Genomic DNA, 25,885 nt, shown 5'->3' with positions numbered 1-25,885 from the left:
ATCAGCTGTTTTAAATCGTGAACTAAATAAATGATGTGTTTTTTATTGTTTTTTTTTTTAGATCACGAAAGTGCCAGTGCAGGCTTGTGAGCAAAAGAAAGACTGTCAATCATGCGTGTCCCAGCGTGACCCGTACTGCGGCTGGTGTGTTTTGGAGGGCCGGTGAGTCTGTTGAAACTCATTTTACTAAAGTTCAACACCATTTGGCCGGTTCAATAGTTAAACAAACCTTGTGGGTCTCTGATAGCTTGTGCCACCTGCCGATCATGTGACTTTGATTTGGTTACAAATTGCATTATGTAAGTGGAACATTCCAAAATGTAGCAGAATTTAATAATAACAGAATCTATCTATTTTATACCTTTCTAATTGTATTCTTTTAACTGTGGCCATCTTTTTCATGCATGCACACCACGTTGGATTTCAAACCGTCTGTTGTAGCAAATGGACAAGCAAGCCATACTTTGGGCTTTAGGGAGTAGATATTGGTGTTCAATCCACTGGAAACAGGCTTAAGACAATTCAGTGTGGCTTTTTACCCACAATTCTCTTCTGTTTCCGCAGATGCACCAGGAAGAAGGACTGTAGCAGAGGAGAGGAAAAGAACGCGTGGCTGTGGAGTCCGAAGCAGACGTGTGTGACCATTCAATCCTTTAAGCCCCCCAACATCAGCTCCAAGAAGAGAGATAGAACACAGGTATCACACGCACATGCTGTCTCCAGTTATTTCACCTCCTAAGGATTAACTCAACTCGGGGATTGATATTTCGTTGACTAGAACAGATCCAGTCTGTGAATCTAATCCCTTTTTCATGAGCCGATATGATAACGTTTCTAAACAAGGCATCTCAAACTGTAATAACAGACTACATGAAGGGATAAGGCACTTCTTATGCATTGCTAATATGCTTCAGAAGCATCTTAAGTGGTTTATAGAAGAGACTTCCTGTATACTTTTATTAACTTCCTGGATGCTGGAAACAAAGACATTTGATTTTAACAAACACGACTGTGCATATTTAAAGGTGCCCGTGGTCACGAAACCCCAGGGGATTAAAAAATTTTGATTTCAGGCCTTGAATATAATCTTTTTATAAATAAATATTTTTAAATATATATGTTTTTTACTTCAAATTTAATCATTTAATGGTGTCTGTTTTGTGAATGCAATATGTGTTATTTCTTAAATTTGTATGCAATAATCACACTTGGACTTGGAATTTCTGTCGTACTAATATTTAGAATTCTGTTTTATCCACAAATTTTACATAAAAGGTTTAGGAGACAGCTACATTTTATTGGTTCGTTTTTAACTTTCAGGTGAAGATTGACGTGCCCTCCCTCCCTGCCATCAGCAGTTCAGATACATTGAAGTGTGTTTTTGGTGATTACGAAAGCCACGCCACCATTACGGAAGACACTCAGGTCAACTGCGCTCTCCCGAACTCTGACTACATACAGCCCACACCGGACATGCAAGGTGAGAGCAGATCCGCTGTTTGTCTTTTAGCTTCCTCTTAAGCTGCCCTCCCGCTGTCTCCGGCGTCACAGAACAAACAGATGGTGTCTCACAGATGATGTCCGGCATGAATAATTTAGTTCTTCTCTTGGTGTTTGTAATTTGTTACATCTGTGATTGTTAATTAGAACGATTGCCCTTTCAAATATGAAATTATTTAAGGTCTGGTGTATGAAATTTAGTGGCATCTACCGGTGAGGTTGCGAATTGCAACCAATGGCTCACTCCACCCCTCCCCACTCTATTTCGAAGCACTACGGTGGCTGACACGGAACAAAGATTTCATCACGTTTTCGCTTATGCACTGTAGAGAAGTTTGTCCGTTTAGGGCTACATTGGGATTCCCATGCGAATGGACCCTATATTTCTATGTAGATAGAAATAGCTCATTCTATGGTTAAAACATAACATTTCCTTATACAATGTCATTTCTGTCAATAAGATCTTCCATAAAATTACACACGGCACCTTTTAGTAACCCGTTTTAAGTTTTTCATTTACAATGACATTTAATGCATTACTTAGAAATACGGCAGGCAGATGCGTTAATCTAAGCATCTTACTGTAAATTTAAGATACACTTTTTTGGGCATGTGATTCGAACCCATGGCCTTGGTGGTACTAGCACCACACACTACTACAATATTTGAGAGTCAAGAATTGGCTTGGTGAATTACTCTCAAGTGATGTGATTTCCTTTCATGTGTGTAGATTTTGTGGCAGTACCAGTGACGATTAAGGTGAATGAAGACATTGAAGTCGCCTCCAGTACGTTTGAGTTCTACGACTGTGCAGCAGTGGTAAAGAAAGCACAGAATACACCGTAAGTATCACACACTCGCATCACTGTTTTAAACAAGCGCAATCTCTCCATGTGAATATAAATCACTTTGTACAGAAAACTGTATTGCTGTTTAGTATGTCTAGCTATCATAATTGAGTTGTCCGCCTGAATTAATTCCTCGTGCTGATTGGTCGACTGTGTGCTTTGCAGTTGCATCGCTTGTGTAACCAGCAAGTGGGGATGCCAATGGAACATTAAGGAACATACATGCAGTGATAGAGATGATTCTGTTGGGGGTGGCTATATCATTAAACCCACGGAGGTAAGAGCGATTTCGCAGTTTGTGAAAGTTCTCTAAATGTACATGAAGCGACATCTTTCTAGCATCTGAATACTACATGGATGCTTTTTCTGATTCTTGCAGGATAACCAGTGTCCCCAGTTTGAGCTCCCAGACCCTCTGCTCATTCCTGTCGGCATCAAAACCCGCATTGAATTTCAGGGCAAAAATATGGATCAATATTCGGTACAATTTTCATTTCGCACCTTGCATGTGCCGCATCCTATTCGGTGTATTGGTGCATTAAATAATATTGCAGGTTTAGCTAAGAATATATCCGAGTAAATATTCTCTTCTCGTTCTCTCTCAGGGCACAACCTTTCAGATCGGCACTGAGCTCATGAAACAGGTGGGCGAGGTGACCGTTGAGGCCGATGGGTCAAAGTACAGTTTCGAAGGATACGAGGTGGGGTATACTCGACTCATACTTACTTCTTGTTTAACTTCTCTCGTTCAAACACTGATTTGTTTTCTGAACGTTAATATGACATGCAGAGCTTTTGAAGTGCACGTGTGTAGGGCGTAGTGACGAGGTCCTGTGTGGGCGTAGTAAACACACAGCGATCAGGTTTCCAAAAGACATCATGTTGGCAGGGGAGAATTAGAGCTGTTGCCAACTGTTGTTGCAGATGCTGTGATGTACCCGTCTGTATCCACGTGCATATTTAATGACACATTCTACTGTTTTTCTGCCAGTTTGCTTATGACAAAGAGCCAGAGGTGAACGTGACGTTCTACATAAAGGATAAAGACACTGAGACGAAGATTGACAGCACCCTTAGAGGTATATTTAAATGACTTGTGGTGATCACGGTACACGCATGACAAACAAGGTTAATATATAAAACTGCCAAGCTGCTTTTACAGTATCATAGCAATACTTTTTTATGAACACATTTAAAGACCCAATGGCATCAAAACTGTAATTGTGTGACTTTTATTCCATGTGTTGGTTGGGACATAGGCCACTGTTAATTTTTTTTAATTATTTTATTATTATTATTAAAATAATTGAATGAAGTTACTGTACAAACATACTGTAAACAAAGGCATTAAACTGAATCTCTGATTTTATTTTATTATTACATTAACTTTTTAAATTTGGCATTGTGTACTACAAATATTGTTGACTTAGAATTGCTTGTTTTGTGTCTCATTTGTAAATGGTTTTGGTTAAAAGCGTCTGCTAAATGAATTAATGCAATGTAATGTAAAGCCTGCATACGGGGCATGTCCAAATAGTTTTCAATAACATGCTAAATAGAATAAAATATCTGCTAATTAAACAAATAATTTGCCTCGAATTAAATGTTGACTCATTTTGAGGCATATAAATAAAAGGAAGCGTTGTATATTGATCTTAAGTCTGAGGATTTTCAGGATTAATTCCATTGCGTCTTGTATTTCCATCCAGTGGTGCTGTACAACTGTTCGGTACGACGTGAGGATTGCAGTTTGTGTAAGAACGCCGACAAGAAGTACAACTGCGTGTGGTGCGACACCACAAAATCCTGCATCTATAAAGACCTGTGCAGCAAGGAACTTGAGCAGTGTCCTGACCCATTGATCACTGACGTGAGGACCATGACAAATATTTTCTTATTCCTTCTTATTTAACGGACACTCCTCAAATGTAAACACTTGGAATATTTACAATAAAACCTTCCAGCTAAAGATGAAATGCACGCAAGAGTATCTCATCTTCACCGCGTCTCCTATGACAAATCATTTAAGAAATAATGATGCATAATTCTTCACTTTCGGTTCAAATGCAGGTCATAATTTCCCCCTCTTTTCATCTTTTCCCCAAAAAACATTTCTTATCCTCATCCTAATTTTTCATGGCTAAATGACGAATAGATGTCTGCGTGCTCTGTGATGGTAGTCGAAACTGGAAATTTGAAACGGTCTTTCCTCGCGCTTATGTTTTGCGGAATCCATCTGAGAGTCTAATGATCATGTTGCCAGGGCCTGATAGTATTTTATTGTAAGTCATCTGGCAAATGGTTTAAAGCAGCAATCTTAATTTGAGTTTTTCATAAGAATAAAGGTCATACAGGTTTGGAATGACGTGAGGGTTCATTTTTGGTATATTTGTGAGTTTACCCCTTGAAATAAATACACTTGATCAGTTTAAATTCGTCATTAAAACTATTCTTTCATTATCGTTAGTATGCCTCATCATGTCACCATTTATTAATATTAGTCAACAGATTAACATAATTAATTGCAAACAGATTTGTGGGGCTCTTTTAAGTTGATGCGAAAACAAAGCCTGACTGGTCTTTATATGGATTACATTTCTAGCTTCCTGTATATTGAAAGACACCAGACAAAAGTAGATTTTTCAGCAGCTCTCTTTGCTCATCTTAAAAGTTTCTCCATGAATATTTTTGCACAACTTGCCAAAAACTAACAAGCTCAAGTGTCTCATTAAAGGGGAAGATTAGATGAGACTTGATGAGTCTGTTTTTCAGCCAAAGAGTCCATTTGTCTTTAGTTTCAAAGTGAGTAATAATGGCCATTTTAAAAGATCAAAAAGTTTGCAGGGCGCTTTACTAGTTCATTAGTTTTACGAGCGATCCTTCCAGTTTCCAAAGAATACAACGCAATTGGAAACCCAACAGAATTTTGCATGTTTTTGCGATCCTGCGTAGTCATTTCACAGGAAAATAATTGCAAGATTTAAAATATATATATATATATATGTAGTAATTTAATAATAATTCAAGCACTTTTTGTATCTGTATGTTGAGTTTGTTTCTTTCATTTGTTGCTTTGTTTTTATTTTATTACTGCCTGTTTACTTTGCAGCATTTTCTACAAATCTCTTAAAACTACCAACACAAATTCAGACATATTATTTGCCTTTTGTCATTTTAAATAAAAAAAATGTACATTCTGAGATAAATTTAAAGACATTCTGCTGTTTCTAAAATGAACAACACAGACAATGTTGGCAGATGATGCATTGCCTTAACGTTGACACTCTGCTGTTCTAGATTCTCCCGCGGTACGGGCCAATGGATGGGCAGATCTCGGTTACTATAAAGGGATCCAACTTGGGCATCAAACAGGAGGACATTAAAAGAATTACGGTGGCAGGAGTACCATGTATTCATCAACCTGAAAGATATTCTGTGTCTACAAGGTACTACAGTCGATACAGTGTGGAGTATATTAAAATTGTACCAGACAAACCTGTAGTTTTTAGTATTATCATTTAAAATGATCTACCTCGCGTGTATTGTAGTGTTGTGTGTGAGATCGGACCCATCCGATCACCTCCTGGAGATCTTCCTAGTGAACAAAGCCATTCGGGGCAAGTGGAAGTAGAGGTTGAGGGAGCACGAAGTGGATGGTCGACCGTGATTTTTACGTACAGGGTAACTACTTTTATTTATATGAATTGACTATGGTGTCCACCTTACAAAACGAGGGATTTCATTTTACAGAACTACTTCCAGTTTTTTTTTCTGGGTTGTTTGTGGTGAAGGTGAATGAATGAGCAGATCTTGTTTCTTGAACTCATCATAAAATTAAAATTAAACCTAATTAAACATAATAACTTGCTCAGCCTCGGAAATTTTCTTTCTGATGGACATTGGCATTGTTTTAAACTACTGTCGACTGTAATGAAGCCTTTCAGAAAATCTGACTGATAGTTTAACGCAGTAATTTAATGCAGGTTGACGTAAATATAATGAAGGATACGGCAAAAAAAGCAAAGCATTACCATTGGGATAATTGAAAATGCTCTTACGTTTTATTTCTCTAGCGCGCTTCCCAGTGTGCATTGTTTTAAAGCTGTGAACATTTTAGTATTAAGTAGAAAATTAATAATTTACAACAAACATTGTTATCTGTGAGTATGCAGTGAGGATACCAAAGGCAACCTGTGGCAAAGAAAAGCAAATTTCCATAAGGAGAGAGTTTTGAGCTAAATCATGGGCCAGTTCTTTTCTCTACACAGCGTGAACTTAGTCATGTGTACAGTATGCATTTGACAGATGCTTTTGTACAATCCATTAAAGTACACATGTTTAATTTTAGTATTTGTGTAGTGTATGCTGCACGTTTGTCACAATAAATTAAATTGAATGAAAACCAGTCTGTAAAAGGAAAAACTAAACACAGAGGCTTTTGTTCCACCCTCAAGGACCCTGTTCCCAAGCATGTGAACCCCTCGAAAGGGCCTGAAGCTGGAGGAACCCTCATCACCATCACAGGAGAACATCTGGACACGGCTAGTAAAGATGACATCAGCATCACAATCGGAGGAGAGCCTTGTGAAGTGTGAGGAACCAGCTTGTGGTAGACTTTTGGATTAAAGCAGATTTGGTGTTTTTTCTGATTTTGTTCCTGTATTTTGTGCAGGGTGACATTCGGCCAGGAGATTACCTGTAAAACGGGTCCATATAAAGGACAAAAGATTCCATCCGACAGGTTGACCGTCAGTGTGAAGTACGGCAAGCTCACCAATAAGGAATTTCGCGGATTCGAATACTCGGCCAATCCCAAAATTTCACATTATGCACCGCGGTCTAGTTTTGTTTGGTGAGTGTGTTCTTATTAGCCGTTTAACACTTTGAGGAATGATAGATTGTATGACACAATATATGTTATATATTTGTGTGTTTTCAGTGGAGGCCGTAAGATCTTGGTGACGGGATCAGGATTTGAACAGGTGCAGAAAGCCACTATGGTAGTGCTGCCCTCTGGTGACGAGATCGACGCCAAGTCTAGCAATGTGGAGGTAATCCGTTCTGAATAAATCACATGTGGTTTCGCTGAATATCTTCTGGTTTTCTCTATTTTTTTTGTTCCTTCAAATTCTTTTGATTAAATATCAATGTGACAATCCATCGCTCCCGAGCGTCGCCTGGCGAACATTTTCTCAATCTCCCTTCTTTCACAGCTCTTAAGCAACATTCATCACGCCTCGTGTCTTATCATATTCGTTTCATGTGATGTGTGCTCAGATTTCTTAAAAGTGCTTTATGCAGAGATCAAACCCAGTCGTTTTTAAATCTCACAGTTCGTCGAGGAGTTTAGCAACAAGAACGAGACCGTGCTGGAGTTCCGGTCCCCGATTGTAGAAAAGGGTTACGAGAACCAGCCCTTAAAAATCTTCATCAAGCTGGACAACGTGGAGGCGCCTCTGGACTTTGTTTACCACCTTGAACCCACTTTCGTTCGCCTGGAAGATAAAGCCATCACAGAAAACAGCATCATCAATGTTAATGTAAATATTTTTGCTACTGTACATGTACACGTAGAAACGTATCAGTGATTTGTGTTACATTTGAATCAAACCTAAGTTTTAGATTTCACAAATTCTGCTTTTCTGTGACAGGGTCAAGGTTTTTCCAAAGCCATGACTGCTCAAGAGGCCCAGGCGTTTGTAGGCGACGAGCCCTGCGTTGTAACAATCCTGGAATATGATAAGCTGTTCCTTGTGGCTCCCTCCAGTCCTCCTAAATCCACCTCCAGGCGCCATCGCAGAGACACCAGCTCAGAGGCCATGGAGCTCCTGGTTCGTTGCACTTATATCTTCTCTGTTCTGCACAGGCTTCAGTCCGTCATATTCTAAAATATAACGTTTTGTGTTTTCTGCAGATAAAGTTTGGAAACGGAGAGTGGAACGTTGGTTCTGTGCGCTTTGAGAGGAAGTCTGAGGTTCCTCTTTATATCATTATTCCAGCTGTCATCATTCCCATGGTGCTTTTCATTGCCATGTCAATATATTGCTACAGGTAACAAATCTCTAGGGGTGTCAGAATGCAAAATGAATGCGTTCATGAATCTTTTAGTTGTCAGAGGTGTGGCCTGGTGGGCAGCAGAGTCATTGTAGTTTTGTATTATTATTATTTCAGTTTATTTTATATTTTGTACATTGTTCTTTTTTTCCCTTTTTTTTACTTTTATTAGTTATTTAATTTTTGTAAATTGAATTGTATTTCTTATTTGAGTTTTAATTTTCTTTTGATTTAATTTCAGTTAATAATATTTGTGCCTCGACTTCAGTTAATTGCTCTGGTGACATTTTTTATTTCATTTTAGTTTAAATGTCTTTTTCCAATAAATATTTAATATATTTTTTTATTTATATATTTGACTTGTACTCGATTTTGGAATAGTTGTAGTTTTAGTTATTTAGTATAGTAGTTATTTGTAGTATTTTTATAACCTTGTGTGATCTACAGTAAATGGGTAGTATGGTTATGTTGGCGAAACCAGGCAGATATATTTGTACCTTACTCTACAGACTTTTCTTATTTTTAAATGTGAGTTTTTATCCTGTTACAATAAACCTTTTTTTGGGGGGATAAACCTGTTTTTGTGCTTTTGTGTGTGTGCAGAAGGAAAAGCCAACAGGCTGAAAGAGAGTATAAGAAGATAAAAGATCAGCTGGCCGGTCTGGAGGAGAGTGTCCGTGATCGCTGCAAAAAAGAATTTACAGGTAATCGTTTCTTAAAATGTGCTAAGGTGATACCATCTTCCATATTGCTTAGTTTTAAAGGAAGTGTAGGGAGTTAATGTAGAGTGATTTTATGTTGACCTGTTCTCTGTCCTTTAGATCTTATGATAGAGATGGAGGACCACACCAGCGACCTAAATGAAGCCCGAATACCCTTCTTGGACTACAAGAACTACACAGACCGTGTTTTCTTCCTGCCCTCCAAAGATGGAGCCAACGACGTCATGATCACCGGCAAGCTTGATATCCCAGAATCCCGCAGGGTCATTGTAGACCAGGCCCTCAACCAGTTCTCCAACCTCCTCAACAGCAAAACCTTCCTCATCAATGTAAGAAACTTCTCCCACCCGACAAGCCTGTTAAGCAAAACTCATCTGTATTTACTTACTGCAACATACATAAATCATCAGGAAATTTGTCTTGGCACAGACACGATCGTTGTCTTGGCCAACTGTTTGTTTGTTCTTCTTCATGAGTGTAATTTCAAGTATCTGCCCTGCAGAAAGAAGTCTTTAAAGTAATGTTTTGAAATGCGTTCTGCTTTGCTGTAGAGCCTTCGCGCAACGACTTTTGATTTTATGAGGTGACTTGTGTGCCGATGTCTGTTTGCTATAGTTCATCCGCACCCTGGAGAGAAGGCCGGAGTTTAATGCCAGAAATAAGGTTTACTTTGCATCGCTCTTGACGGTGGCTCTGCATGGCAAGCTGGAGTACTACACGGACATCATGAGAACCCTCCTGCTGGAGCTCATGGAGGAATACGTTCACAGCAAGAACCCCAAACTCATGCTTCGAAGGTAAGAAACAATGTTACGTTTTACATTTATGCCTATTAAAAGAGACTTATGTGCATTCGACTTATGAATTTTTTTAGTAATGCCCTTTAAAGGGATAGTTTACCCAAAAATGGAAACTCTGTCATCATTTATTGACGCTTTTGAGATTTCAAGCCTGTATGACTTTCTTTCTTTTGCAAAACACGAAAGAAGATATTTGAAAGAATGTTGGTTAATGAAACCCCTTGGTCCCTATTGACTTGCATTGGTTTTGTCTATACAGTAGAAGTCAATAGGGACCAATAGGTTTTGGTTACCAACATTCTTCAAAATATATTGTTTTGCGTTTTGAAGAAAAAGTCATATAGTTTTTAAATATCAAAAGGTTGAGTAAGTTAAAACAAGATATTTTCATTTTTTGGGTGAACTATGCCTTTAAACATCATCTATTTGTACTTACATTTTCTGGGAATCTAACCCATGATGACCTTGGCTGTGCAGGCACAGGTTCCCAACACTTATAGATATACTGTATACAGTCTTAAAATGTTGGAAATAGAAGAAAATGTCATTTTTAATTTCCTTGCAGGCAAATTAATAAACACTTAAGTCATTGAAATTGTCTATAGAGAATGTACAACATTTCTAGTCACCAACTTTTCATCAGTAGCATATTTAAAAAATCTTATTGTGTGACACAAATGATCAAAACGCATTAAAACATCACATTTTTTTATGGTTTAAAATGTGCTAAATTATGTATGATATTGTTATGTGTAGAATTAACTCACTGTTACATTAATATCACTGTTATTGACAATACCGCTATGACACCCTTTTTGGGATTATTTTCAAAAAGACTCTTTGGAAAAAGAACACAGAATAGATGTAATGAAAACAATGCATCTCATGTATTGATGTAATAGCTTTTGTAGAATCTGCAGCACTGATGCGTCATTGCTCGTTTCTCCATCTGTTGGTCACATTTAGATCCGAGACAGTTGTGGAGAGGATGTTGTGTAACTGGATGTCCATATGTCTCTACCAGTTCCTGAAGGTAAGATGTGACTGTTTAGCTATGATTAAAGCCGCAGAAGCAGTTTTCTCATCACAAAGACTTGCGTGTGTTCCCTCAGAACTCAGCTGGTGTGTCGCTGTACAAGCTTTTTAAGGCCATTAAACACCAGGTGGAAAAGGGGCCTGTGGATGCCAAGATGAAGAAAGCCAAGTACACTCTGAACGACACGGGACTCCTCGGGGATGATGTCGAATACAGCGTCTTGGTAGGAGTCTTTACCTCGCCAGATGCGTTTAGATGGTCGTCGCTTTTTGGCATTGCAAGCAAAACTCATTAAATTTCAGCTTCCCAGAATTAAATTATCCCCTTGATATTTCTAGACCTATGAGAACATTTAAGCAGGTTGACATTTCCGGGGTGTGTCGCGTACGTGTTTACTATAGTCTCGCAAGGGACCCTTTCATTGGAAAGTCCATTGATGTACTAGATGCAATGGGGCTTGATGTAAGAGATATTTACAAACGCGTACACAGTGTCAATCAGTGTCACCCTAACACGATTTCATTGACCGGCAGTGAGTCTATAATCTCATTCCGTAGCGTAACTCTCGTCCTCAGGGACTGAAGAGCCATTATCTGTTGGAGGACACTGCTCGACAGGGAACAATTCATGCAATCCTAGAAAACGAACCGAAGTCTTTGTTAGCAAATTGTCTTGTTGGCAGATCACTATGCATTTCATAATAATGAACTTATAATTAGTGTGGTTTACAAAGACATGAAACATCACACAGCAATTTATTTTTCTCATCTGTAGCCAGTCCTATAGATGTACGAGGACTCGAACCATAGGGTCTCAAAACCACTGTTTGTTTTGAGAAAGGAGTATACAATGGACTAATCGACGTTTTAACTTTTCAGACCCTAGAGGTGCTGGTTCACGGCGAGGGTCCCGACGTGACCCCTGTCAAAGTGCTGAACTGCGACACCATCTCCCAAGTGAAAGAGAAGATCATTGAGCAAGTGTACAGGAACCTGCCGTACTCTCAGAGACCCACGGTGGACAGCGTCGCCTTGGGTTAGACATCATTTTCCACGATTTAATGCACTTTCATTTCCCCAACATTTAGAAATTATGAGCAGGCTTGCATAACGTCTGCCCAAATGGAAGTTAATAGAAACCTCAGCAGACTTCCACCGAATGTTGTTTCTAAAGTCATACAGTCCCCTTTGCTTTATCGCTGTTTGTTTATTAAATATTTTAGGCTTATTTGATTTTGCTTGTAGCTATCGATAACAGCGCAGCACTCTTAAGTCATTTTAACGCAAACTATTACATTTAAATCCATTAGACGGATTTGTCTTTCAAAATAGCAATAAACGTCTGCAGGTTTCTCTGGGCCTTGATTTATTACCATCTATAAAGTTGGCAACGGATAAAGTCTCCAACTTCATTTAAAGCAACACGCATAAATAGTTGTTTTATAAACAACGCACTACATATTACAAAAAAAACGAAGGACGACGCGCCTCGTCTCGGCTCCGAGCAGATAGCGGTTTGATTAATGGCGGATCCTGTTCGTGTCAGCCGGCTCTTCTGCGCTTCTTAATGAGTTGTTCTTGCAAATGTGCTGAATCGTTAAAGCCGATGTATCGCATCATCCATCAGACAGATAAATCTGGTTAAAGAACTGTAGGGAAGAAACAGACACTCTTTTTCAATCTCAGCTTGTCATGGGTGATATGTGCAGCGTCGGCGTTTTTTTTAAGAGCAGTGATGTCAAGTGTACTTTCTTTTCTCGCCACAGAGTGGCGCCCCGGCTCCACAGGGCAGATTCTGTCGGACATGGATTTGACATCGCAGAAAGAGGGGAGATGGAAACGCATCAACACGCTGGCCCACTATAATGTGAGTGTTTGCTCAAATGACACCGACACCACTATTAAGCACTTATATATTTTAATTATATATAAGGTCGTTATTTAAATCTAAACGTGTCTGTGTATTTTGTGTGTGTTAGGTCAGAGACGGCGCCACGCTGGTCTTGTCCAGAGTTCTGCACACTCAGCAGTCTTTCGACCAGAACCAAGACAACCACGAAGAAAGTTGGTGCCGTTTAATCTTACCGGCGGCTTAAAACATGAACAAATGATCCAATTTAATTTCTAGCAAGAGCGGTGCTTTGCTATTCCTTAATAGTCCAAAAATATTGACATTCCGTAATGATAAAGTAAATAAAGGAAAAATGTGGAGTGCACTGGAACTGAACTGAACAAATAGCTCAATCAGCCGATCAAAAATAAAGCTCTCTCCAAATAGCAAAAACAAGCAACCCTCCTATTGTACTTGTATTGTGTTACGCAGGAAATGCTTTGCTGGAGGATGATGATAAAGTATTTCATCTGGTGAGACCTGCAGACGAAATGGACGATATCAAATCTAAAAGAGGGAGTATGAAAGACAAGTCGACCACTAAAGCCATCACTGAGATCTACCTGACCAGACTCCTCTCCATGAAGGTAATACATATTCTTTACTTTTGTTTTGTTAAAGAGAACGCATGACATGGAAATATTTTGAAGAAAAATGTCTGTAGCTCAGCTGGTTGAGAGATAAGTTACCAGCTCAAAGGTCATAGGTTTTGATTTTCACACACATACTGTGCATACAAGAGAGAGTTCGCCAAAAAGGAAAATTCTGTCACCATTTACTCGCCCTCAAGTGGTCCATACCTGTATAAATGTTGTTGTTCTGCCGCATGCAAAGAAAGATATTGTAACCAAACCTATTCCACATTGTTCAAAACATCATCTTTTGTGCTCAACAAAACAAAGAAATTAATTCAAGTCTGGAAAAACTTGAGGCTTAGAGAATTCGATATTTGTTTGTGTAAACTATAATGTATGCTTTGAATGCACTGTACATGTATGTCCCTTTGGATAAAAGCATTTGCCAGATGAATAAATCTAAATATAGCTTTCTAGTATTTAAGTTACATTTAAAAGTGATGTCAAATTCCTTTTACAGGGCACGTTGCAGCAGTTTGTAGATGATTTCTTCCGCAGCGTGTTGTGTTATGAAAACATGGTTCCTCCTGCAGTGAAGTATTTCTTTGACTTCCTGGACGAACAAGCGGCTAAACATGACAACGTCGATGATGAAACCATCCATATATGGAAGACCAACAGGTATCTCATTCCGTAACGCTCGGCTATATTCATACAACAATAGATGCATATCTCCACTATGTTTATCAGGGTTTCCGTGTGCATGTTGAAAGATTTTTATACACTTAACTATACAAAATTATCCATGGAGCTACATGAGCATAATATGTTAGTGTATAACTTTTGGGTGCACTGTCCCTTTAAAGTTTGCCTCAAGTAACCCAAAAAAGAATCATCATCGCATCACAACAAAACACTTGATACCGACATAATAAACCATTAGCTTTAGTGTCACAGAGTTTTGAAATCTCTCTGGGAATTGCTCAGCACCCCCTTTAGTTTAGCAGATTAAATTATTCAAGCTTTGTTGAGTCCGGATTAAATATTCACGTCTTGTCGTTCAGTGAGCAGAGATTGACGGCGGAGATCTGCATCAGCCCGCGCTTCGCTGTCGCTTCTGCCATCTGCCGTCATCAACAACCCATTAAATTGCCCATCTCACGATTGTTTTTCTGAAGAGCCATAATGAGTCACGAACATGGTTTTGATTTGTTTTGAGGATTTGTTCTGAGTCGGGGCCTCGGGACTCTGGGTATTGACTCGGTATGGATTGTAAGCCCCATAAGTGCCGGTGAGACGTTGTTTTATAAAAATCTCACTCTTGAATCTAAGGACCATTTCTGAGCATCTTGTTTTAATGATAGGGGGCGGCGTTGGGAATTACTGACGGGGCGAGTTAGTTACTGCCTAGCAACCACCCACAACATCCTGTTATGCTTAAATCTTTTAGTAATATAATGTATGTGGTTGTTTCTGCAGTCTGCCTCTACGGTTCTGGGTGAACATCTTGAAGAACCCTCACTTCATCTTTGACGTCCACGTGACGGAGGTGGTGGACGCGTCGCTGTCCGTCATCGCTCAGACCTTCATGGACGCCTGCACCAAGACTGAGCACAAGCTGACCCGGGTGAGCATCGGTTTTAGTGTTTACCAATGCTTTGGTTGTATTGGCGAGTAACGTTCTCTCTATTTGTATGTCGTCTTGACAGGAATCCCCGAGCAACAAGCTGCTCTATGCAAAAGAAATTTCCGCCTATAAGAAGATGGTCGACGAGTATGTCTCTTATCTGTTGTACATTTTTGTAATGTGTGTGTGACCGCAGAAATAGTAATTTACATTCTTTCTCCATTCTTCTTTCATCAGTTATTACATAGGCATCCGTCAGATGGTTCCAGTCAGTGACCAGGATATGAACACACATCTAGCAGAGGTTTCACGGGTATGTTTGTTTCGTGAAGGCAAACCTCACTATGACTTCTGCTCAAGCGTTAGGTCACTTTCAACCATTTTGACTCCTTTATCTTTTGCAGTCTCACACCGATAAGTTGAATACCCAAGCTGCATTGCACCAGCTTTACCAGTATGCCAGCAAGTACTATGATGGGGTAAGTAACATTAACACTTAGATTTTAGTCGTAGTTGTCAAGGAAGGCGAAGACATCTTTCTCGTTCTTGCATCATCTCTGCAGATAATATCGTCGCTGGAGGACGACCCTGCCGCCCAGAGCAAACAGCTTACACTCAGACTCCAGCAGATCGCCGCCGCGTTGGAGAATAAAGTGACGGATCTTTAGTGTCGGGCTTGACTGAGAAAAACAATGTGCCACTAAACCCAGGACACGGCAAGCTTTAGTGGGCTACAAAATCGAGAACCCATTCCACGGGACTCCCTTGCGTAGAGTAAAAGAGAAAAGCGAGAGACTTGTGTCTGATTTTTCTCTTCCCAGGTGGCTTTCGGTTTGGTTTATGTTTCAGTGGATCCGATATAAACTCTGAGGTTCTTCCTCAACTTTGAGTTGAGAAGATTGAAAAATGTATGATGGTACTCTTCGGATCAGCACCTGCACATAGGAAAATCCAGCGTTTATTTTTTTTCCTGCTTTGTCAATAATCAGATGTTCAGTATATTCTTCCTCTGTAGATGAGATGAAATAGTATTATATGTACATATATTTTTACACAGAAAGCGAGGCTTTAAAACAGATTATCGTTCCTGTGGACTTTTTGGTTTCCTGTGTATCTTAAGTGCCACTCAATCCTGCGCGGTGATGTCACATCCTGTGGGTTCTGTGACGTCACCGGCTCGCGGTTCAGCTGTGGTACATTATAGAACGTATAGGTGTTCGTGATGCCGACGTCAACGCTTCTGTTATGTCCCTCCCAAGTATTTTGATTGTATTTTTACTGGTGATCACGTAAAGTAATTTAGCCACTATGGATGTCATTGAAAAAGAACAGAGGCCGTGATTGTTCAGTGTCCACAGAGTGCAAGCACATTTGATCCACAACACTCAGAACAAAGACCACGCAAGCTTTCATCTGCCTTTGATTTGGTGTTTTGGGGGTCCTGATGCGACAGTCCCGTTTTGATATCTTTTGTACCATCTGATCTTTTATACGTGCACTTCAACACATAGCTTACCTTATTTTATGACACAATTATGATCTTGTATTATAAATCAATTTAAGACTGATTAAGGAGAATTTTAGGTTGCGGATGCCTTTTTTAAAATGGATATGTACAAGAAAAGGTACCAGAAGGTCTTTCTCGTAATGTACTGTTTCGGATTAACAGCAGTGGTTTGGACTGAGACTCGTATGCCATTTACTGATACAGATCATTTTATCGGTTAATTATAAATATATACTTTTATTATCCTGGTACTATTCTTACCTGTAAAACCTGGAGTTTCTGCAGTAAGTATAATGGATTCAGGTGTTTTTGGGTGGAGCTTACCAAAGCTGAAAGAGTTTTTTTCTTAGCTGTCCACAATCATCTATTCTTCTAGCCTCTGTATTTTATATATGTTAAGTTGTTTGAATCAGCTTTACATGAAATTAATTATGCTAATGTGTAATTAAGGAAAGATTTGGATTTTTTAAATCTTTTTTTTAAATCTGTAAATGGTACTGATTGTCCTTCATGTATGTTCTGACTCAAATGTGCCAAACACTAATAAGAAATTGGGAACATGGAATGTGTTTTTTGTTCGTGAACTTTATAGTGTGCGTGTATGACTCGTGTTGCGTAGCAAACGTACAGCCAATCAGAGGCTGGCACCGCCCATTCTGAGCATGATGGACACGGCAGGAAATGTCTTCAGCTTGTAAATATAGCCATACTGCCACGTAAATTTTTTATATTGCTCTTTCTCGCTCTTGTCAGTTCTCCTGTGTGGTCAAGCTATGATCGTGTCAGCTTCTTTGCCTTTATTTACCACGTAGTGCCTTAAAGGAATCTGAGTAATAATGATGAATTGTGTGGTAATTGTGTCTGCATTAAAAATTGCAATAGGGACTTTAGAAAATGTTTCTATGTTTTTGCACAATATCACACATGAACCCCACCCCGTAAAAGCAGATAGTCTGAAAACAGTACATAATTCCAGGGTTTCAAATGAAAAGAAGTTTGTTATTCTAGACCGATGTGTTGATGCAGTAGATTATTATTAGTTTATTAAATAAGAATTATGTAATATTATTTAACGTGTGAGAGAGTTAAACAATCCTCATCATTTATTTACGCTCGTTTGGCTCAAAACCTGTATATGACACTTGTGGGACACAAAAGAAGATATTTAGATACATTTCTGTGTGGTTTTGTGTCCATCCAATGGAAGTCAATGGTCAACGTTGTTTGGTTAACAAGGTTCTTCAAAATATCTAAAATTCAAATTTTGGGATCCCTTTAAGGATTATCACCAGAGATACCTTAAATTCAAATCTTTTTTTATGGTAAATTACTTTTTTCAAATGTTTTTCATGGTGAAACCTGGTGAAATGAGTCTTAGCTCTCATATTATGTAGGTTGGAGAGAATTTCTGCGGGACAATATCTTGACTTTATAGTGTAGCTTTATAGAAAGAGCTTAAACCTAGTCACAAGAGGTGTATCGATTGATAACATTTGCACTGTGACGCGTCTTAAAATATATCAGCGCAATTGTTTGTCTCAAGATGCTCACCAGTAATGTTTTTTTAATAATGTATGTTTTTAAAAATGACTTAAAGATATCATTTAACTTAATTAGCCTCCTCCTTGTTTTAGATAATCCCTGTCTGGGAAACTGCCCCTATGCCAAAGGCATCGCTCTCACTGTTAAAATGTTGCAGAATTAAAAGCAGTCAAAGTGAAAAATGACATGAAGCAGGGACAACATCAGAAGGGTACAACTAGGAATGATGACCCCTGTGATGAGGGGTCTGGACTATTCCTAGCCCACCATTTTTAATGCATGGCCAGGGATGGTTTACAGGAAGAGAAATAATTGTAAACAATCAATTAAGATGGAAGTAAATTGTGCAACCCTGGTTCTTTTGTGTGTTTTGCTTCTCCCTACCTCTTCCACCCTTTAATTTATTATTTATTAAGTGGTGGACATTGGCGCTTGTTTGGTACTGATCGGTCCTTGCCTGAAGGCTTGATAGCTTTTGCTATATACGTTTTTCTTCCAAGTGTGTGTCCCTCTAACCAAAGGACAACAAGTTAAAGGACATGAGATTGGATTAAATGCACCGGAGCTGTTTGTTTGCGTTTGATGGCTGTTTTTGCACATTCAGCTCGGGCACTTCTGTCACTTGAACCTCTTTATGCATTTCATGTGATTTAATTGATTTCTTAATCATGTTTCTGTGTATTTGTACTATGAGCTTTTTACCCTATCACCTGATAAACACTACGTGAATGTGCTGCCCTCTATTGTCCAAATGTTTTTCTACAGGCTTTCTAGATGGGGTTAAAACAGGACAAGTGTTCCCTAGAGAAATATTAATGATGTTCCAGTGATATTAGGAAATTCTCCTGTGATGGCAAACAGCAAAGCACATACGTTTTAAAGCAAAGAAATCTGGTTTCTCATGACTCGGAATAGGACTGACTTTAAGGTCTAAATAAAAGAGCCGACTGGCCTAATGACTCTACACCACTAAATGTTCTCAGGAAGTTTTACATCTAAGTGGAGGCACATGGTGCATGTACAGTAGAAGAGCACAAGTGACGCACTACCGGCGAAATACAGAGAGATGGTGAAATAAGTGGGTTTTTTTTACTCGATATAATGTTTGAGTTCATTTTGTTTGAGTTTGCTTGTTTCGGGCTATGTCATTTTGACTGCTCTCGCAATGTTTTTGAATGGCTTTACATTACAGGATATCCAACGTGAACAGCATGATTCATGCACTTAAATCTATTTTTCTCTGGTCTTTAAATTTTTTTTAATCCAATGTTCTGCCTGCAATAATTTAAAAACTTTTTTATAACGTTCTTTTTTACTTATAGTTTGCTTTTACTTTTAGCCTACTTTTTGCTTTGGTTAACAAAATATTAAGGGGAATTTTAAACCCACCACAAAACACAATTTTTAATCGAAACGATACATAATAAAAAACAAACAAGATTTTCTAGCCCTTGGTGTAATATTTTAAAGAACAATTGTGTGGTCATATTTTGCAGAAATATATTTGGGTCGAATGTTGATAACTGAACAACTGCCGTACCAAAACCAATGCAAGTCAATGGGTACCACCGTTGTTCTGTTACCATCATTCTTCAAAATATCTTCTTTTGTAGTTTGCAGAAGAAAGTCATGCAGCATTGAAATGGCAAGAGGGTGATTGGAAATGGTGAAAGAATTTCACTTTTTGGACAAACTACACCTTCAGTTTCAGAATGGATTTCTTATCAGCATTTGCAATCTGTTATCAGCTAATGCATGCTGTACTTTTCTTAATCTTCACGAAAGCTGTCTTTAGTTCTACTGTGTCGTTTTGCATAGACACTTTTGTGTAGTGATGTCGTCCCCTTTTTGAGTTCACAGTGAACACATGAAACCGTATGTTTTTAACTGTATGAACAGTAGGTCCCACATTTTTATTTGGTCCCACTATCGGTTTGCCATCAAATGAAAATCACTGTACAAATAACACTTCAACCATTACAATGTAGTTCACAGCTGATTATGATGTCTACAATCTTGGTTTAATATTAATATCAAAATGTATTAAGACTTTAGACAAATCAAAAGTTGTATCTGGTAGTTATAACTATGTTAATATTTAAATGCTGAAAAATCTTTCTCATTGTAAGTTCATGTAAGCCAATATGTTAACAAATGTTATTGAATAGAACCTTCCTGTAAATGTTATCGAACTTTTGTTGTTGTTTAAGTACTTCCTTAGCGTTTATAAGTGTTGCAGTCCTCTTTGAAAGTTTACTGCAGCTGTCAGGACTGAGGACTTGCACGCTTTGCATTTTTATTCATTTCATTAGCGCTGCCTTTCTGAAACAGAGCTGTTATCAGGCGTGTTCCCAACATACACACACACAATCTCTGTTACCTGGGCAACCCAGTCAGGGTGGAGGAACACCTCTTACCACCTACATCTCTCTCTCGCTCTCTCACTCTCTCACTGTAAAAGCGTTTTGCTGTCAGACTCTAAGGGCAGGGAAGTCTTGCATCTCAGACACATTCACACACGGCCATCAGGCTGCTCCTCCAACATCTGTACTCTCTCTCCCCTCCATCTCTCCCTCTGTAATCCTGCCTCTGCTTTAGTGTGCCATCTCTCCTTCCTTGCACTTCCCTCTTGTCTTCTCCTATCTCTTTCAGTCACTTTTTCAAAGTGTCAGAATATGGGCTGTGGAAATTCAACAGCTACCACCCCCGCTGCAGGTGAGTGTCATTTCCTTTCTTTATTTTTGATGTGCAAGAGCCTGTACGTCTCTCTCTCTCTCTCTCTCTCTCTCTCTCTCTCTCTCTCTGTTGTGTTTGTGTGAACTCTGCAAACAAACCCGTGCCTCCTAATGCGAGTACAGACTTTTTTTGTCTACCGATTGGCTGCTGGCCGGATGCGGTTGTTTTGTGAATGGAAGATCTCTGTGCCTGTCAGAAGTGAATCTGTCAGACTGAAAGCATCTTTCACACCGATCCACAGAAATGTATTGATTCTGGTGATGTGTGTTATATGCTTTCATCCTAACCCATCATCAGAATCATTTAGAGAATAACTAAAGACTACTTCATTTTTACATCATGTGCTGCTTTTATTTTCCTCCATGTCCACCGATTATATTCACAAAGATTTTTTTTATACCACTTGGAGCATCATTTGGGAAAACTGAGGACATTGTACTGATGTGTCGATGTGTCCATCGGTCCTTGGTTGGACACAGGTTTGTATGTGAACATTTTGTCTCTATCTCAGGAGTTAAACGGCGATCTGAGCAGCGCTTCAGCATGACTCATCTCACTTGGGCAAACACACAAACAAATAACTGAGCCAAGGCAGGAATCAATATGTGCTGCTTTAAAAGGGTCTTATTAAAAGCTGTGTTTGTCAATTGGGTGTTATTTGTATTATAAATCATGCTCGTGTATGCAGGAATTCACAAATGCACATGTACTTTAAAACATCTCTGATGTCTTATTTGACTTGATCACAGTGGTTTTAGATGTATATATAGATGTATTTGTTGTACATTCATTCAAGTTCATTCATGTTACTTTTATAAGCTGTAGTTAGTGTATAGCCTAGCAGAATGTTGAATGAGGGAGACTGGGTCTGATATGCCACGTTCTTCACCTGTCATTTATATAAACTATTAATAGACTTTTGTGAAAGAACTTGCACAAAGCATACGGAGTGTGCATTTAATGACTCAGTTTGATTGACATCAAGTGGTTAGACGCGTGGACTGAGGCAAGAGACCTTTCCCTTTAGGACTTATACAACACTGTACTGCTGTACATTTTACTCTCAATCAATAAAATATGTATTGTCTATTATTACTTCAACTTTATTCATTTGTGTGTTTACTTGTACAGGTGCAGCTGAATCGTCCAACAATGTGTGAGTATTAGTAGAACATCCTGTGCCGTTATTTTACGAAATATAAGTCGTTCCTTGAACGAAACTACATTTTCAAGTGGAGCTCAGTATCCACCACTTAATAATAACAACGAAAGAATCAAAAGCATCTGACACTGTAAGAGGAGTTGTTATAGTGGACAGTAACTGCCATGTCGGATTATTGAAGCTCTTGACATTTTCTTTACAAAAGCTTCACAGTTTTAAAGCGTTAATGAGCAGACATGGAAGGTACTAGCAATTCTAACTGTGTTTCTTTAGTTTTTAGAACCGCCTGTCGATCATTTTCACTTCAGAGGAAAAGCATAGGGGGTTTGAACGCTGCAGTCATTTTCCAAACAGTTCCCGGAATTACTCTCCCACATACAAACATCAAGCGTTCGCTCAGCAGGAGAGAGTCTCGCACCAGATATCAGGGATCTGACTGCCAAAGAAAATCTCGTTTACCACAATAACACACCACATAAAAAATCTCCTTGAATAATAACCCGACAGTGCCAGCACTGTTAACAACATAATCAGCTCAAAAATGATGCCCTGCCGGCCCATAATTCGTAGCCTATCTGCCTTCACAGATTCGTATCTTATAAACTTTTCAAATCTGAAGACCTGAATAAAGTTAATTATTTAAGGAAATGAGTTAAAATGGCAGGTAATAATGCTGAAAAGTTGTTAGATCATGAAAAGGTTGCTAAGCATCGTATAGTTTTCAGATCAACCTTTCGGAAATCTGGTAAAACAATTTAGCCTCTTTGCATGACTCATTTCATGGTTCTTGGTTTACAGACAAGATGATTCATCTGTAGATGATGAGAAGAGGCAAAACTATGGTGGAGTTTATGTTGGCATACCTGCAGACCTTAGTAATGTGGCTCCTGGCCAGATACCTTCTTCACACAAAGGTGAGATAAAGACTTTGTCTGTTTTTGCTGATTTGAATCATTATAAGTTGTTGTTCTTTCATCCTAATTCAGTGCTTTTGGCACCAATTTAGCAAGTTTTACTTTTTATTTCCATCTGTATGAAAATGTCTTAGAAAATCGGTGAGCCGAAGAGTAATCGTTTACTTGCACAATGAAAACCAATTTCTTTAATTGTCTCTGGTCCCCTGTCGGGTCAGTCTAAAACATCTTAAATGAAAGCAATGAATTATATTTAGGTCTGTGGTGTGAATTAGGGCAATGTGTGTGGGTGTGTGTGTGTCTCCGGTTGTGTCTTAAGGCTCTGGGATGTGTTAATTGGAGGAACATATCTCCATAGGGAAATCGGAAACTGCTGAGTGCCAGAGAGAGCACTAATAAAGCCAGCTGTACTGTATGTGTGTGTTTGTGAGGACACATGTGTATTTGTGTGTATTTGCCGAGATTGCTCACGAGCGTTGCATGGCTGCATCAATTAACCCATTATTTCACCAACAGAATAATGACATTCAGAACGGAACGTGCAGATCAAGGTAAGCATGTTCTTGTTGTCTTATACAAAGGCCAAAGTAGGCTATCTCAGTTTCGTGAAGCATGTTATTGATCAAATATCAATACCCTCATGTATACCTTACTTTTGCCGCAGAACACAAAAGGAGATATTTTGAAGAATGTTGGTAGCCGAACAGCGCCTGTACCTGTTCACTTCTATTATATGGACACCAATGCAAGTGCCGGTAAACAGCATTCTACACAACATCGTCTTTTGTGTTCTGCAGAAGAAAGATAGTCAAACAGGTTTGAAATGACATGAGGGTGAGTAAATGATGACAGAATTCTTCTTTTGGGGTGAACTACCACTTTAAATATGACACAATATCAACACACGGTTAGAGTTTGGAGTTAGCATGTTGCTAAGCTAACATAAGCATGAAAATGTGCAGCGCACACAAATTTGATTCAAAATATGATTTGCTAAAACAGTTGATCATTATTTTTGTCAACATCAAATGAACTGTACTTCTGAACAATATTTTTTCGCTTAGTCCACCCTGGTTTTTCCCCAATTATATGTCACAGTGCATTCTGGGATTGCGTGCATTCTATGGCAGTGCCAACGAGGAGTTATTTTAGGTTCCCCAAAGGAAGTTTTGTATTAAACTTCCCTAAAATGTTCCTCTGCAAAAACCCCTTTGCACAATAAAGGTTCTGGACTTTAAAAGTTCTTAAAACCATGCAGCTCGGCAATACTCCGTCAAAGTATTGAATAGATTGACGGAGCATATTGTATACATAAACGTTAATTTTGTTTTGCTATAGAGTGAATGTTTCTGTTTTCGTGTACATGGATTGCACTTTGTTTATTTGCAGGGCTGTCCGAAGGGAATCTAGGCTGAAAAAGTGCTGCGTGATATTCTCAACAGGACAGAATCTTCATTGTTGATTGACTCACCGGAACATGATGGAGTCCTGCGAGAGCCAATCGTGTCATTTAACTCTCTGGAGACTCAACTGGAATTAGTTCTGCTAACAAGATCACAGTTAAGAGAAATAGCTGCATTTCTTAGCGACACTTTCAGAGCATTATTTTTGAGCAATTGCTACCAGCACCTGGTTTCTCAGGACAGAGATGCACAAGTATTACGACAATCATTGAGCCACTTATACTCAGACACTGGAGGACGGGGTATTTTGTGATATTAAATTTGAAAGGCTCCACAGTCTTGGTCTGTCATAATGTCATGTGTTGGTTGTTACGGGGCAAAGCTATTTTTAAGGGACTTAAAGGACACTTTGTCAGGTTTTTTTCATGTTTCTTGCATTGACCATCTCCTCTGAAACACTCTTCTATAATCTTATTAAAGTATGTCTTTTGACGTGAGACTCTCTATAGATGGACTCTGAAGTCTGAAGACACTGAAGTATTTTCGGATAAGCTTGTTGGTGAAGTAATGGTCTGTTATGTCATAGATTGCTTGTTCAAAGGTGAAAACAGGGGTTATGTGGTTATAAATGAATTACAGTTGTATTCTTTAGCCTTTTTTCCAATTACTGTAGACTGCTCCAGGGAGAGACGGTACAGTTTTTTTTAAATAAGGACATCTGTGCTTGAAGCACATGACATTAGAGCAGCACTCCAAGTACTGTGTATGTAGGTCAGCACTTTTTAGCATCAGGTATAATTGAATACACAATTTTGAGATCAAGGAAGAAAGATGAGGAGTTTGGCAATAAGTGTGACAAAGAGAAAAAGAGATGCGAATCACGTACCAGCGGGTGACCGGTTTATGTGGGATGTGAGCATTGTCTGTATCTCTGGGAGGACATCTGAGATGTTTATTTCTAGCTTTATTTCTCTTTATATATGAAGTCATTACATTAGTATCTTAAAACAAGTCCTTGGTCTTATTGTGATTGATTTATCAGTGCATTGTGTTCCTGTAGATGGGTAGAGCATTGTGTTAGCAGCGCAAATGTGATGGGTTTTATTCCCAGGGAACGCACACACACACATGGATAAAATGTAATGCGTAAATCACTTTGGATTAAAGCATCTGCCAAATGCGTAAAGTACTTTAAGTGTAAATGCATATTATTAAGAATTCATAACACTGGGTTACATTTGATTACTGTATTTATAAAAGTTAATATTATAATGCTACATAATATCTAGGACAACATAAGATAAGGAATGAAGTTCAGCTTTGTAATCGAGGAATGTGTACTTGAGCCTTACCAATGGGGATTAGGTGGTTTACATACAAAAAACACATTTGAAAACATACCGTTACATTCCAATAACCTTATGAATGAATGAATTTAGCTCAGATGGATAAATTCATGTATTTTTCTCATTTCAAATCATCACATTATGGAAGTAAAATTATGGAAGTGTGACGGAATACGCACCTGCATCCCCCGCCCACACACACACCTTTCAAGTGTTTGTGAAA

At 38.8% G+C, this 25,885-nt stretch overlaps 1 protein-coding gene across 1 annotated transcript in view; it reads left to right on the top strand.

Moving 5' to 3' along the window:
- Window positions 1–18,835, top strand: part of LOC306893110 (plexin-B2-like) — a 77,121-nt gene extending 58,286 nt beyond the window's left edge. The window contains exons 6-37 of the mRNA XM_079454691.1: window positions 62–162; window positions 565–697; window positions 1,321–1,480; window positions 2,231–2,342; window positions 2,514–2,625; window positions 2,728–2,829; window positions 2,954–3,049; window positions 3,340–3,427; window positions 4,058–4,218; window positions 5,646–5,794; window positions 5,897–6,029; window positions 6,803–6,939; window positions 7,021–7,200; window positions 7,288–7,399; window positions 7,682–7,888; window positions 8,000–8,179; window positions 8,263–8,399; window positions 9,006–9,106; window positions 9,224–9,453; window positions 9,740–9,921; window positions 10,891–10,957; window positions 11,037–11,183; window positions 11,839–11,995; window positions 12,726–12,826; window positions 12,939–13,023; window positions 13,283–13,437; window positions 13,946–14,106; window positions 14,905–15,052; window positions 15,135–15,199; window positions 15,290–15,365; window positions 15,457–15,531; window positions 15,616–18,835. Of these exons, the coding sequence (XP_079310817.1) occupies window positions 62–162; window positions 565–697; window positions 1,321–1,480; window positions 2,231–2,342; window positions 2,514–2,625; window positions 2,728–2,829; window positions 2,954–3,049; window positions 3,340–3,427; window positions 4,058–4,218; window positions 5,646–5,794; window positions 5,897–6,029; window positions 6,803–6,939; window positions 7,021–7,200; window positions 7,288–7,399; window positions 7,682–7,888; window positions 8,000–8,179; window positions 8,263–8,399; window positions 9,006–9,106; window positions 9,224–9,453; window positions 9,740–9,921; window positions 10,891–10,957; window positions 11,037–11,183; window positions 11,839–11,995; window positions 12,726–12,826; window positions 12,939–13,023; window positions 13,283–13,437; window positions 13,946–14,106; window positions 14,905–15,052; window positions 15,135–15,199; window positions 15,290–15,365; window positions 15,457–15,531; window positions 15,616–15,720 (4,155 nt within the window). The 3' untranslated portion in view covers window positions 15,721–18,835. The remainder of the gene's footprint in view (window positions 1–61; window positions 163–564; window positions 698–1,320; window positions 1,481–2,230; window positions 2,343–2,513; window positions 2,626–2,727; window positions 2,830–2,953; window positions 3,050–3,339; window positions 3,428–4,057; window positions 4,219–5,645; window positions 5,795–5,896; window positions 6,030–6,802; window positions 6,940–7,020; window positions 7,201–7,287; window positions 7,400–7,681; window positions 7,889–7,999; window positions 8,180–8,262; window positions 8,400–9,005; window positions 9,107–9,223; window positions 9,454–9,739; window positions 9,922–10,890; window positions 10,958–11,036; window positions 11,184–11,838; window positions 11,996–12,725; window positions 12,827–12,938; window positions 13,024–13,282; window positions 13,438–13,945; window positions 14,107–14,904; window positions 15,053–15,134; window positions 15,200–15,289; window positions 15,366–15,456; window positions 15,532–15,615) is intronic.
- The last annotated feature ends 7,050 nt before the right edge of the window (window positions 18,836–25,885 follow it).

This window comes from Barbatula barbatula (assembly GCF_947034865.1).
Source record: "Barbatula barbatula genome assembly, chromosome: 4".
Taxonomy (NCBI): Eukaryota; Metazoa; Chordata; class Actinopteri; order Cypriniformes; family Nemacheilidae; genus Barbatula; species Barbatula barbatula.
This window is presented reverse-complemented; position numbering and strand designations above follow the sequence as displayed.